The sequence below is a fragment of the Salvelinus sp. IW2-2015 genome, unplaced genomic scaffold (genome assembly GCF_002910315.2).
Source record: "Salvelinus sp. IW2-2015 unplaced genomic scaffold, ASM291031v2 Un_scaffold515, whole genome shotgun sequence".
In the NCBI taxonomy this organism is placed as follows: Eukaryota; Metazoa; Chordata; class Actinopteri; order Salmoniformes; family Salmonidae; genus Salvelinus; species Salvelinus sp. IW2-2015.
In genome coordinates, this window is record NW_019942566.1 from 151,315 (window position 1) to 166,467 (window position 15,153).

The window sequence follows — 15,153 nt, forward strand, 5'->3', positions numbered from 1 at the left end:
CATAGTTTAAACTAAAAGGCAATTAGTGTCTTTGATATTGCCAAATATTTGAATTAGAACCAAAAACTACAACAGTTAGTGGAATTATTCTAAATATATGATCATAAGCACATGTTTTAGAGGGCTCTTAGACATGAATCTTATAGCCTAGAATTAAATGAGGGACATGGAATCACCTCAACATTAGGGTAGACCACTTTTGCAGCTTCAAAATGACTAACAAATATATTTTAATAATGAGTGACATAAGGTAATACAGTAACACTTACATTTAAATCTTACTAATTTAGCAGACGCTCCACAGCGACTTACAGTAGTGACTGCATACAATTGTCAGTTGACATCAAGTTGTAGTAACTTTGTGATTATTACAATAGCAACATTTAAATAGTTTTAAAAAGTTTTACTTTTTGGGGATCTGTATTCAAATAGTTGTAGTCACCTTCAAAGTAATTATTTGTTCTCCTTGAAAAATACCCTGAACTAACATATATACGCAACATGTAAAGTGTTGGTCCCTTGTTTCATGAGCTGAAATAAAAAATCCCAGAAATGTTCCATAAAGAAAAAAATATTCCATCCCTGTTAGTGAGCATTTCTCCTTTACCAAGATAATCCATCCACCTGACAGGTGTGGCATATCAAGAAGCTGATTAAACAGCATGATCATTACATATGTGCACCTCATGCTGAGGACAATACATTTACATTTAAGTCATTTAGCAGACGCTCTTATCCAGAGCGACTTACAAATTGGTGCATTCACCTTATGATATCCAGTGGAACAACCACTTTACAATAGTGCATCTAACTCTTTTAAGGGGGAGGGGGGGGTTAGGAGGATTACTTTATCCTATCCTAGGTATTCCTTAAAGAGGTGGGGTTTCAGGTGTCTCCGGAAGGTGGTGATTGACTCCGCTGACCTGGCGTCGTGAGGAGTTGTTCCACCATTGGGGTGCCAGAGCAGCGAACAGTTTTGACTGGGCTGAGCGGGAACTGTACTTCCTCAGAGGTAGGGAGGCGAGCAGGCCAGAGGTGGATGAACGCAGTGCCCTTGTTTGGGTGTAGGGCCTGATCAGAGCCTGAAGGTACGGAGGTGCCGTTCCCCTCACAGCTCCGTAGGCAAGCACCATGGTCTTGTAGCGGATGCGAGCTTCAACTGGAAGCCAGTGGAGAGAGCGGAGGGGGCGGGTGACGTGAGAGAACTTGGGAAGGTTGAACACCAGACGGGCTGCGGCGTTCTGGATGAGTTGTAGGGGTTTAATGGCACAGGCAGGGAGCCCAGCCAACAGCGAGTTGCAGTAATCCAGACGGGAGATGACAAGTGCCTGGATTAGGACCTGCCGCCGCTTCCTGTGTGAGGCAGGGTCGTACTCTGCGAATGTTGTAGAGCATGAACCTACAGGAACGGGTCACCGCTTGATGTGAGTTGAGAACGACAGGGTGTTGTCCAGGATCACGCCAAGGTTCTTTAGCGCTCTGGGAGGAGGACACAATGGAGTTGTCAACCGTGATGGCGAGATCATGGAACGGGCAGTCCTTCCCCGGGAGGAAGAGCAGCTCCGTCTTGCCGAGGTTCAGCTTGAGGTGGTGATCCGTCATCCACACTGATATGTCTGCCAGACATGCAGAGATGCGATTCGCCACCTGGTTATCAGAGGGGGGAAAGGAGAAGATAATTGTTGTCGTCTGCATAGCAATGATAGGAGAGGCCATGTGAGGATATGACAGAGCCAAGTGACTTGGTGTATAGCGAGAATAGGAGAGGGCCTAGAACAGAGCCCTGGGGGACACCAGTGGTGAGAGCACGTGGTGCGGAGACAGATTCTCGCCACGCCACTGCGTAGGAGCGACTGTCAGGTAGGACGCAATCCAAGCGTGGGCCGCGCCGGAGATGCCCAGCTCGGAGAGGGTGGAGAGGAGGATCTGATGGTTCACAGTATCAAAGGCAGCCGATAGGTCTAGAAGGATGAGAGAGCAGAGGAGAGAGAGTTAGCTTTAGCAGTGCGGAGCGCCTCCGTGACACAGAGAAGAGCAGTCTCAGTTGAATGACTAGTCTTGAAACCTGACTGATTTGGATCAAGAAGGTCATTCTGAGAGAGATAGCAGGAGAGCTGGCCAAGGACGGCACGTTCAAGAGTTTTGGAGAGAAAAGAAAGAAGGATACTGGTCTGTAGTTGTTGACATCGGAGGGATCGAGTGTAGTTTTTTCAGAAGGGGTGCAACTCTCGCTCTCTTGAAGACGGAAGGGACGTACCAGCGGTCAAGGATGAGTTGATGAGCGAGGTGAGGTAAGGGAGAAGGTCTCCGGAAATGGTCTGGAGAAGAGAGGAGGGGATAGGGTCAAGCGGGCAGGTTGTTGGGCGGCCGGCCGTCACAAGACGCGAGATTTCATCTGGAGAGAGAGGGAGAAAGAGTCAAAGCACAGGGTAGGGCAGTGTGAGCAGAACCAGCGGTGTCGTTTGACTTAGCAAACGAGGATCGGATTCGTCGACCTTCTTTTCAAAATGGTTGACGAAGTCATCCGCAGAGAGGGAGGAGGGAGGAGGGGGAGGAGGATTCAGGAGGGAGGAGAAGGTGGCAAAGAGCTTCCTGGGTTAGAGGCAGATGCTTGGATTTAGAGTGGAGAAGTGGCTTTAGCAGCAGAGACAGAAGAGGAGAATGTAGAGAGGAGGGAGTGAAAGGATGCCAGGTCCGCAGGGAGGCGAGTTTTCTCTCCATTTCGCTCGGCTGCCGGGACCCGGTTCTGTGAGCTCGCAATGAGTCGTCGAGCCACGGAGCAGGAGGGGAGGACCGAGCCGGCCTGGAGGATAGGGGACATAGAGAGTCAAAGGATGCAGAAAGGGAGGAGAGGAGGGTTGAGGAGGCAGAATCAGGAGATGTTGGAGAAGGTTGAGCAGAGGGAAGAGATGATAGGATGGAAGAGGAGAGAGTAGTGGGGGAGAGAGAGCGAAGGTTGGGATGGCGCGATACCATCCGAGTGGGGGCAGTGTGGGAAGTGTTGGATGAGAGCGAGAGGGAGAAGGATACAAGGTAGTGGTCGGAGACTTGGAGGGGAGTTGCAATGAGATTAGTGGAAGAACAGCATCTAAAAGATGAGGTCAAGCGTATTGCCTGCCTTGTGAGTAGGGGGGGAGGTGAGAGGTGAGGTCAAAAGAGGAGAGGAGTGGAAGAAGGAGGAGGCAGAGAGAGAATGAGTCAAAAGTAGACGTGGGGAGGTTAAAGTCACCCAGAACTGTGAGAGGTGAGCCATCTCAGGAAAGGAACTTATCAGGGCGTCAAGCTCATTGATGAACTCCCAAGAAGGAACCTGGAGGCGATAAATGATAAGGATGTTAAGCTTGAAAGGGCTGGTAACTGTGACAGCATGGAATTCAAAGGAGGCGATAGACAGATGGGTCAGGGGAGAAAGAGAGAGATGCCACTTGGGAGAGATGAGGATCCCAGTGCCACCGCGCCGCTGACCAGAAGCTCTCGGGGTGTGCGAGAACACGTGGGCAGATGAGCGAGAGGCAGTAGGAGTAGCAGTGTTGTCAGTGTAATCCATGTTTCCGTCAGTGCCAAGAAGTCGAGGGACTGGAGGGACGCATAGGCTGAGATGAACTCTGCCTTGTTGGCCCAGATCGGCAGTTCCAGCGTGCCGGAGACCTGGAACTCCACGTGGGTCGTGCGCGCTGGAACCACCAGGTTAGATGGCAGCGCCACGCGGTGTGAAGCGTTTGTATGGTCTGTGCAGAGAGGAGAGAAGAGGGATAGACAGACACATAGTTGACAGGCTACAGAAGAGGCTACGCTAATGCAAAGGAGATTAGAATGACAAGTGGACTACACGTCTCGAATGTTCAGGAAGTTAAGCTTACGTTGCAAAAATAAAATAAAATCTTATTGACTAAAATGATATAGTACTGCTGGCGGTGAAGTAGGCTGTAGCAGTGGCTGCGTTGTTGACTTTGTTTGAACGTGTAGCTGGCTAGGTAACCTCTAACTGGCTAGGTAACCTCGACAATTTCTCAAAACTACACAATTATCTTGGATACAAGGACAGCAAAGACAACTATGTAGCTAGCTAACACTACGCTAATCAAGTCGTTCCGTTGTAATGTAAGTTGTAATGTGAGTTTCTACAGTGCTGCTATTCGGTAGAGGTTGGCTAGCTAGCAGTGTTAGCTAGCAGTGTTGACTAGGTAGGAGACGGGGCGCAGGCGGCGGACGAAATAGCTGGCTAGTTAACCGAATAATTACTCTAACCAACTCTAAGCTACACAATTATCTTAGATACAAAGATAGCAAAGACAACTATGTAGCCAGCTACACTACACGATCAAGTCGTTCCGTTGTAATGTAATCGTTTCTCCAGTGCTGCTATGCTGCTATTCGGTGGCTAGCTGGCTAGCTAGCAGTGTTGACTACGTTACGTTACGAAAATAGCTGGCTAGTTAACCGAATAATTACTCTAACCAACTCTAAGCTACACAATTATCTTAGTGTGCGGTGGCTAGCCAGCCCCGAAAATAGCTGGCTAGCGAACCTCAATAACTACACAAATATCTTTGATACAAAGACGGCTATGTAGCTAGCTAAGATCAAACAAATCAAACCGTTGTACTGTAATGAAAATGAAAATGGTAAAACTACCTGTGGAGCGAAGCGGAATTGCGACTGCACGCTCCAATAAAAGGCCACTCTAAAATGTGCAGATTTGTCATACAACACATTGCCACAGATGTCTCTGTCACGCCTGCTCCCGCTCCCCCTCTCTGGCGCTCGAGGGCACCAGGCTGCCCTTCATTACGCACACCTGTCACCTTCATTACGCGTATCTGCCCAATATTGGACTTACCTGGACTCCATTACTTTGTTGATTGCCTTAAATCTGTCTGTTTCTCAGTTGGTTCCCCGTGTCAGCAATATTGTCCTTATGTCGTTTTGTTCCCCCTGTCCAGACGCTGTTCTTGTTTTGGTCTGATGTCCGTTTTCCAGTAAATGTTCACTCCCTGTACTTGCTTCTGGTCTCCAGAGTCGAGAGGTACAGAATGCTGACACCACTAAAGGAAGCATCAGGGTGACGGCTCGTCAGGTGCCGTCGCCGATGGAACCAGGGATGCCTCAGCTAGCTCGTCGGGCTTCCAAACCTTAGCTGGCTTGAGAGGTCTTCTTGCCCCGGTTGGCTTGGCAGACACCCACCCCACGTCATGATTCAGCTGGCCCATCAGGCTCCCACGCCTCAGCCGGTTTGTCAGGCTCCCACGCCTCAGCCGGCTCGTCAGGCTCCCACGCCTCAGCCGGCTCGCCAGGCTCCCACGCCTCAGCCGGATAGTCGGGCTTCTACGCCTCAGCCAGCTTGTCCAGCTCCCATGCCTCGGCCGGCCCGTCATGCTCGCCCAGGTGGGAAGCTGGGTGGCGCCCCTAGAGGGGGGGTGCTGTCATGTCTGCTCCCGTTCCCCCTCTCTGGTGCTCGAGGGCGCCAGGCTGCCCTTCATTATGCACACCTGTCTCCATCATTATGCGCAGCGGCGCAATATTGGACTCACCTAGACTCCATTACTTTGTTGATTGCCCTTCTATATCTGTATGTTCCTCAGTTGGTGCCCTGTGTCAGCATTATTGTCCTTATGTCGTTTTGTTCCCCCTGTCCAGACAATGTTCTTGTTTTGGTTTGATGTTCGTTTTCCAGTAAATGCTTCTCGTCTCCAGCGTTGATCCTTACAGTCTCAAGTTTTGAAGGAGCATGCAATTGGCATGCTGACTGCAGGAAGGTCCACCAGAGCTGTTGCCAGAGAATTTAATGTTAATTTCTCATAAGCCACCTCCAACGTCATTTTAGAGAATTAGGCAGTACGTCCAACTGGCCTCACAACCGCAGACCACGTGTATGGTGTCGTGTGGCTGAGCGGTTTGCTGATGTCAACGTTGTGAACAGAATGCCCAGTGGTGGTGGGTTATGGTAAGGGTAGGCATAAGCTATAGACAATTGCAACACAATTGCATTTTATCTATGGCAGTTTGAATGCACAGAGATACAGTGACAAGATCCTGAGGTCCATTGTCGTGCCATTCATCACCTCATGTTTCAGCATGGATCGCAAGGATCTGTACACAATTCCTGGAAGCTGAAAATGTCCCAGTTCTTCYATGGCCTGCATACTTACCAGACACGTCCCCCATTGAGCATGTTTGGGATGCTCTGGATCGACGTGTACGACAGTGTGTTCCAGTTCCCGCCAATATCCAGCAACTTTGCATAGCCATTGAAGAGGAGTGGGACAACATTCCACAGGCCACAATCAACAGCCTGAGCGTCTGCTAAATGACTTAAATGTAAATGTAAATGTGTCACGCTGCATGAGGCAAATGGTGGTCACAGTAGATACTGACTGGTTTTCTGATCCTACCTTTTTTTAAGGTATCTGTGACCAAGGGATCCATATCTGTATTCCCAGTCATGGGAAATCCATAGATTAGGGCCTAATTTATTTATTTCAATTGACTGATTTCCTTATATGAACTTTAACTCAGTAAAAGTGTTGAAATTGCTGCATGTTGCGTTTATATTTGTGTTCAGTATAGTTCATTTCCACCAGGGGTTGGAACCGGTTCAGGGAACAGAACCGAAAACCGGAAAATAACAGACATTTTCAAGGAACAGAATTAGAACCAGGAATGAAAGTGATTTTGATTTCAGAGGTTTAAAAAGGAACAGAAAATAACCATTTAAACCGTTACTTTTTTTGTTGTTAGAACCGGTTCATAACTTTATTTTGCTGCTCGGAACAGTGGAATGGAACGCAGAACATACTGGTTCTGTTCAGAACGAAACGATAGGGAAATGTTTTTGTTCCAACCTCTGCTTTACACAAAGCATAGTTAAAACTATAGCTATCCCAGGTCTGATACATACACATACAAACACACACACCAATAACCTACTTGTCACACCCTGATCTGTTTCACCTGTCTTTGTGATTGTCTCCACGCCCCTCCAGGTGTCGCCCATCTTCCCCATTATCCCCTGTGTATTTATACCTGTGTTCTCTGTTTGTCTGTTGCCAGTTCGTTTTGTTTCGTCAAGCGGTTTTCCCTCTGTTCCTGTCACGCAATTGTTCCTGTTTTCTAGTTTCCCGGTTTTTACCTTTTCTGCCTGGCCTGACCCTGCCTGCCGTCCTGTACCTTTTCCCCACCTATCTGGATTACTGACCTCTGCCTACCCTGACCCCGAGCCTGCCTGCCGTCCTGTACCTTTGCACCACCTATCTGGATTACTGACCCCTTTCTGCCTTGACCTGTCTTTTGTCTGCCCCTGTTGGATTAATAAACTGTTGTTAATTTGACGTTGTCTGCACCTGGGTCTCACCTGAAACGTGATACTACTTCACAACACTGCCAAATGCCATTCTAAATCCCTCTCTGATTTTCTATCTATCTAATCATGATGTGCTGGGTGGCGGGGACACATACATATATCAGACATATACAGTATATTACCATACATATATCAGACATATACAGTATATTACCATACATATATCAGACATACTGTAAGGGGTGCGTAACTGGTGGCAGCGAAGTCAGACGCAGGAGAGCAGAGCTGGGTAATAACCGGAGCAGTTCAATATATATATATATATCGCCGAACACCGCCCGAACAAGGAGAGGAACCGACTTCGGCAGAAGTCGTGACAGTTGTACCCCCCCCATGACGCGCGGCTCCAGCAGTGCGCCGACACCGGCCTCGGGGACGACCCGGAGGGCGAGGTGCAGGGCGATCCGGACGGAGACGGTGGAACTCCCGCAGCATTGAAGGGTCCAACACGTCCTCCACCGGAACCCAGCATCTCTCCTCCGGACCATACCCCTCCCAGTCCATGAAGTACTGAGGCCCCCTCGGCCGACGCCTCGAAACCAGTATGGAACGAACGGAGTACGCCAGGGCCCCCTCAATATCCAGAGGGGGCGGCGGAACCTCCCGCACCTCAGACTCCTGGAGTGGGCCAGCCACCACCGGCCTGAGGAGAGACACGTGGAACGAAGGGTTAATATGGTAATCGGGGGGAAGCTGTAACCTGTAACTCACCTCGTTCAGTCTCCTCAGGACTTTAAATGGCCCCACAAACCGCGGACCCAGCTTCCGGCAGGGTAGGCGGAGGGGCAGGTTTCGGGTTGAGAGCCCGGTGCGAACACCGGGGCCTCACTGCGGTGACGGTCTGCGCCGGCTTTCGGTCGCATCACGACGAGCTGAAGGTGAACATGGGCGGCGTCCCATGTTTCCTCCACGCACTGGAACCAGTCGTCCACAGCAGGAGCCTCGGTTTGACTCTGATGCCAAGGAGCCAGAACCGGCTGATACCCCAGTACGCACTGGAAGGGGGAGAGGTTAGTGGAGGTCATTGTTCTGGGCTGATCCATCACMTTCCTCATGATCATTGATGCCCCACGAGGTGAGATCTTGCATGGAGCCCCAGACCGAGGGTGATTGACCGTCATCTTGAACTCTTCCATTTTCTAATAATTGCGCCAACAGTTGTTGCCTTCTCACCAAGCTGCTGCCTATTGTCCTGTAGCCCATCCCAGCCTTGGGTGCAGGTCTACAATTTTATCCCTGATGTCCTTACACAGCTCTCTGGTCTTGGCCATTGTGGAGAGGTTGGAGTCTGTTTGATTGAGTGTGTGGACAGGTGTCTTTTATAACAGGTAACGAGTTCAAACAGGTGCAGTTAATACAGGTAATGAGTGGAGAACAGGAGGGCTTCTTAAAGAAAAACTAACAGGCCTGTGAGAGACGGAATTCTTACTGGTTGGTAGGTGATCAAATACTTATGTCATTGCAATAAAATGCTAATGAAATTACTTAAAAATCATACAATGTGATTTTCTGATGTTTGTTTCAGATTCCGTCTCTCACAGTTGAAGTGTACCTATGATAAAAATTAAGACCTCAACATGCTTTGTAAGTAGCAAAATCGGCAGTGTATCAAATACTTGTTCTCCCACTGTAGGTATTCCTCTTGTCCAGATGGGTTAGGGCAGTGTGCAGTGTGGTTGCGATTGCGTCGTCTGTGTACCTATTAGGGCGGTAAAGCAATTGAGTGAGTCTAGGGTGTCAGGTAGGGTTGGAGGTGATATGGTCCTTGACTAGTCTCTCAAAGCACTTCATGATGACGGAAGTGAATGCTACGGGGCGGTAGTCGTTTTAGCTCAGTTACCTTAGCTTTCTTGGGAACAGGAACAATGGTGGCCCTCTTGAAGCATGTGGGAAAGCAGACTGGGATAAGGATTGATTGAATATGTCCGTAAACACACCAGCCAGCTGGTCTGCGCATGCTCTGAGGGAGCGGCCTGGGGCTCCCCGTTCTGGGCCTGCAGCCTTGCGTGGCTTAACATGTTTAAATGTTTTTACTCACGTCGGCTGCAGTGAAGGAGAGTTCGCAGGTTTTGGTAGCGGCCCCGTGTCAGTGGCACTGTATTGTCCTCAAAGCGAGCAAAGAAGTTATTAAGTCTGTCTGGGAGCAAGACATCCTGGTCCGTGACGGGGCTGGTTTTCTTTTTGTAATCCGTGATTGACTGTAGACCCTGCCACATACCTCTTGGGTCTGAGCCGTTGAATTGCAACTCTACTTTGTCTCTATACTGACGCTTAGCTTGTTTGATTGCCTTGTGGAGGGAATAGCTACACTGTTTGTATTCGGTCATGTTTCCGGTCACCTTGCCCTGGTTAAAAGCAGTGGTTCGCGCTTTCAGTTTCGCGCGAATGCTGCCATCAATCCACGGTTTCTGTTTTGGGAATGTTTTTATAGTTGCTGTGGGTACGACATCGTCAATGCACTTTCTAATGAACTCGCTCACCGAATCAGCATATTCGTCAATGTTGTTGTTGGACGCAATGCGGAACATTAGCCTTGTTAGATTAGCCTTGTTAAAATCCCCAGCTACAATGAATGCAGCCTCAGGTTATGTGGTTTCCAGTTTACATAGGGTCAGATAAAGTTCGTTCAGGGCCATCGATGTGTCTGCTTGGGGGGGGGGAATATATGACGGCTGTGATTATAATCGAAGAGAATTCCCTTGGTAGATAATGCGGTCGACATTTGATTGTGAGGAATTCTAAGTCAGGTGAACAGAAGGACTTGAGTTCCTGTATGTTGTTATGATCACACCACGTAATCAAAAGGCATACCCCCCCGCCCCTCTTCTTACCAGAAAGATGCTTGTTTCTGTCGGCGCGATGCGTGAAGAAACCAGCTGGCTGCACCGACTCCGATAGCGTCTCTCGAGTGAGCCATGTTTCCGTGAAGCAAAGAACGTTACAGTCTCTGATGTCTCTCTGGAAGGCAACCCTTGCTCGGATTTCATCAACCTTGTTGTCAAGAGACTGGACATTGGCGAGTAGTATGCTAGGGAGTGGTGCGCGATGTGCCAGTCTCCGGAGCCTGACCAGAAGACCACTTCGTTTGCCCCTTTTACGGCGATGTTGTTTAGGTTCGCCGGCTGTGATCAGATCCATTGTCCTGGGTGGAAGACAAAACACAGGATCCGCTTCGGGAAAGTCATATTCCTGGTCGTTATGATGGTGAGTTGACGTTGCTCTTATATTCAGTAGTTCCTCCCGACTGTATGTAATAAAACCTAAGATTACCTGGGGTACCAGTGTAAGAAATAACACGTAAAAAAACAAAATACTGGATAGATTCCTAGGAACGCGAAGCGAGGCGGCCATCTCTGTCGGCGCCGGAACATATATCATATATCATACATATACWATATATTACCATACATATATCAGACATATACAGTATATTACCATACATATATCATACATATACAATATATTACCATACATATATCAGACATATACAGTATATTACCATACATATATCAGACATATACAGTATATTACCATACATATTTCATACATATATCACCAGACCAGAGCCTATAGGATGTGCATCACTCCACTCAGATACATGGTGATTAACCCAGCGTCTCCCACCTCCGCCTCTAAATGGGGCTTAAATATAGACCCTCAGCCTCGCTGCCATGGCAACGCGCTACCATTATGGAAATGGTGGCTTTATTGTCCTCCAGCCTCCTGACCCACTAATGATGAGTGTATGGTAATGGGCTTTAGTGTGTGCTAGAACAAACACAGGCAGGAAAACATGTTGGCAGTCCCTCAAACACAGGAAAACAGCCCTAGAGGCTTTTTTTTAAGTGAACAGCCACATTATTCTTGAACTATGTTTAGCAACGCCTGATTTGACATGACATAATGACTACCACAACCACAACTCATGACCAAGATTGACCTGTTGTAGAAGATTGGAGTGCAGTGTGACCACACAGGTCTGTCGTTAGTATGGTGAAACAGATCTGGGGCCGTATGTATAAAGCTTCTCAGAGTAGGAGTGCTGATCTCAGTGTCGTGTACTCATGGATGCCAGGGGAAGCCAGGCTTCCCCCAAAAATTTACCAATAATAAAATTWAAAAAAATTWAAAAACGTATCTTTCGTTTCTCTGTGTTTCATAATTTCCCTTCAATTCACAAGAGGCTGAATGTATCTGACTGGAGAAAGCATCTGAGTGAGCGAAACAGCGCCCCTGTGTCTCTGTATGTGTAATCCATTTATCTGATGCTGTCTGGCCAAAAAGAGGATGATATTGCTGCCGCACGTATAATTGAATGCAAGGGAAGCCAGCGAGCAATTGTACTTCCTTGATAAAAAAAAAAAAGAATAATAGCCAATCAGCATTGAGCTAAACTGAGTAAGCTCAACTGTGAATGGTCCTGACGCACCAACAAAAAAAGTGTCAAGCCAGTTTGGATATGGCTTCACACCAATCACATCACATCAAGCCAAATGTAATTTGACTGAAAAAACTTGAATTGCTGCATCGCGTTGTGTTGTTGTCCTCCGGTGGCTAGCTAGCTAAAATTGTCCCTTTCCTAAATTAGGCATGGACGGATATTTGGATTTAGACTTGTTTTACTTAATTTTCCGTACAATGATTATAACGGCGATTCTGATCCGACCATGAATTCATACATTATGCCTCTGGCCTGAGAGGATGGAAGCTATATGTAGTAGGCTAATGTTAACTAGCTGGCTAATCATTGCCCATGAAAGGAAGTTAGGCTAGCGAGCAACAAAAACTAGGACAAAGACAAACTACTCATAGACCGTTTCGGCAACATGAAAGAGAGGAGGATGGCATTGGTATTTCTCTACAAGTAGGGTGAGTCAACATGTTTTTTCTACTTACGCACGCATAGGCACACATACGCACGCACACACACACACACACACACACACACACAACACACACACACACACACACACACACACACACACACACACACACACACACACACACACACACACACACACACACACACACACACACACACACACACACACACACACACACACACACAGAGAAATCAGAACTATGGCCAGCCACATGATATTTAGCTTACGTTGATTGGACTAAATAGTTTTTTGTATCTTTTAGTTGTCACTGTATTAGACTAAGCAGAGGTGATTAGATGATGTTGAAATGTTGAATTTGAAATGGTGCTGGAATAGTGGAGGCAGCTCCTGTTTTCTTTGTGACTTGCGGTAACTCTCCATGGTTTAAATCAATAGTTGTTTCGTAGTCCGAAAATGTTGGAAATGGTAACTTGCTTGACCATGCTGTAGGTCATGTAACTGCTTGTTACATGCTAAATGCTTTGTGGACTTCACCGAACAGATGTTGCTCTCCGGTTTTGTGATGAAACAAAGATGTGGCTGAATTTATTCTGCCACTGTGTCTTCTTATTGTCTCGACCTTTGGCCTATATATTATGGTCACAAGGCATAAGAACTAACAGGTTATAGAGAAAACAACGCAATTATCACAACACATTGGTTGCAATATGGCTTTTTTTTCTGGCTTGACTTCCCCAGTGATTTTACCCATGCGCCGCTACTGGCTGATCTAGGATCAGGTCCCCCCTGTCCATATACTGTATATTCATTATAATCAAAAAGGCACTCTGAGATGCTTTGTGAATACCTGATAAGTAGAGGAGTGTACTCATGGGTCAGTAAGTTAGACATTGTTGTAGGTTCCTAGCTCCTATGAATGAGTTAATAAAACGGTATAGGATTTGATTGGCCACACTAACAGGTGTATCAGTAGSAGGGTGAGACAGCGGGGCAGTAGGCTACCCACCTCATCRTCATCAGCATCATACTGGGCATACTGCTGCTCCAGCAACTCTCTCTGTCTCCTCTCCTGCTCCAGAGTCTGTTGGATCAGAGCAGCCACCTCGCTCACCTGGCCCGGACGCTCTCGACCAATCACAAACCTGGAAACAGACAGCAACACAGCCAATCAGTTGCATTTCACTCAAGTGGTGACTTTACAATACACTTTGAACCACTGTGCATGTTGGTTCAATGATGAATTAGGGCTTCACTTCAATATACTTTTTCCTGAGACATTTTCAGCTGAACTAAAACATGACAGAACTTTTAATTTGTGGACTAGAAAAGGTGCCCTTTTCCACTATGTATGTTTATTTGTTTGTGTGATTGAGGCTGTAACAGGCAGTCTGTGCGATTCACAGGGACTCAATAGCAGGATCTGATTATAGGGGAGTGGAGGGGGGAGAGGGAGGGGGATGGGGCTTTCAGCACTAACACAATAACGTGACAATGGCATGCAGCCGTCCAGGTTGGAATGTGCATATCGGGCACTGGCACTGGCACATTGGCACAGACTCTGGGCTACAGCTGTACCAGCCGTTCTCTCACACCCTACTATACAGAGCCAAGGAGTTCCATGTTGATAGACGGATAGAGAGAGAGGGAGACAGAGAGGGAGAGACAGAGGGAGAGAGAGAAAGAAAGGGAGAGACGGAGAGGGAGAGAGAGAGAGAAAGAAAGGAGGAGAGAGAGAGGGAGAGAGATAGATAGAGAGAACGAACAACCAGAACAATACAATTTCTACCTGTCTTTCTCACTATTTCATTATTGTCTATTTCATTTATTTTATTTATTTAACCTTTATTTAACTAGGCAAGTCAGTTAAGAACAAATTCTTATTTACAATAACGGACTTCATTCATGTCTTATTAAGCATCTCCAATCTGAAATTAAATCTATAATCGGCTTCCTAGTTCGCAACAAAGCCTCCTTCACTCAAGCTTCCAAACATACCCTCGTAAAACTGACTATCCTACCGATCCTTGACTTCGGCGATGTCATTTACAAAATAGCCTCCAACACTCTACTCAGCAAATTGGATGTAGTCTATTACAGTGCCATCCGTTTTGTCACCAAAGCCCCATATACTACCCACCACTGCGACCTGTATGCTCTTGTTGGCTGGTCCTCACTACATATTCGTCGCCAAACCCTCTGGCTCCAGGTCATCTATACGTCTTTGCTAGGTAAAGCTCTGCCTTATCTCAGCTCACTGGCAACGATAACAACACCCAACCGTAGCACGCGTCCAGCAGGTATATTCACTGTCATCCCCAAAGCCAACACTCCTTTGGCCGCCTTTTCCTTCCAGTTCTCTGCTGCCAAACTGACTGGAACGAATTGTAAAAATCACTGAAGTTGGAGACTTATATCTCCTCACTAACTTTAAGCATCGCTTGTCAGAGCAGCTTATCGATCGCTGCAGCTGTACACAGCCATCTGATAATAAACCACAACCAACTACCTCATCCTATAATTTGTTTTAATTTTTTCTCACTTTTTGCACCAACAAGTATTTCTACTTGCACGATCCTCATCTGCCCATCAAATCATCCCAGTGTTAATTGTCAGAACAGAGAAGAGAGAGAGAGAGAGAGGGAGAGAAGAGAGAGAGAGAGAGAGAGAGAGAGAGAGAGAGAGAGAGAGAGAGTAGAGAGAGAGAGAGAGAGAGAGAGAGAGAGAGAGAGAGAGAGAGCAGAGAGAGAGAGAGAGAGAGAGAGAGAGAGAGAGCGAGAGAGAGAGAGAGAGAGAGAGAGAGAGAGAGAGAGAGAGAGAGAGAGAGGAAGACAGAAGAGAGAGAGAGAGAGAGAGAGAGAGAGAGAGAGAGAGAGAGAGAGAGAGGAGAGAGAGAGAGAGAGAGAGAGAGAGAGAGAGAGACGAGGGAGGAGAGAGTCGAGAGCAGGACAA

The 15,153-nt window shown here is 47.4% G+C and overlaps 1 protein-coding gene across 1 annotated transcript in view; it reads right to left on the reverse strand.

The window, feature by feature from the left end:
• The window catches only part of ppp1r9a (protein phosphatase 1, regulatory subunit 9A), a 106,746-nt gene that overhangs the window by 23,382 nt on the left and 68,211 nt on the right, over positions 1–15,153 (reverse strand). The window contains exon 5 of the mRNA XM_070438156.1: positions 13,211–13,346. Within this exon, the coding sequence (XP_070294257.1) occupies positions 13,211–13,346 (136 nt within the window). The remainder of the gene's footprint in view (positions 1–13,210; positions 13,347–15,153) is intronic.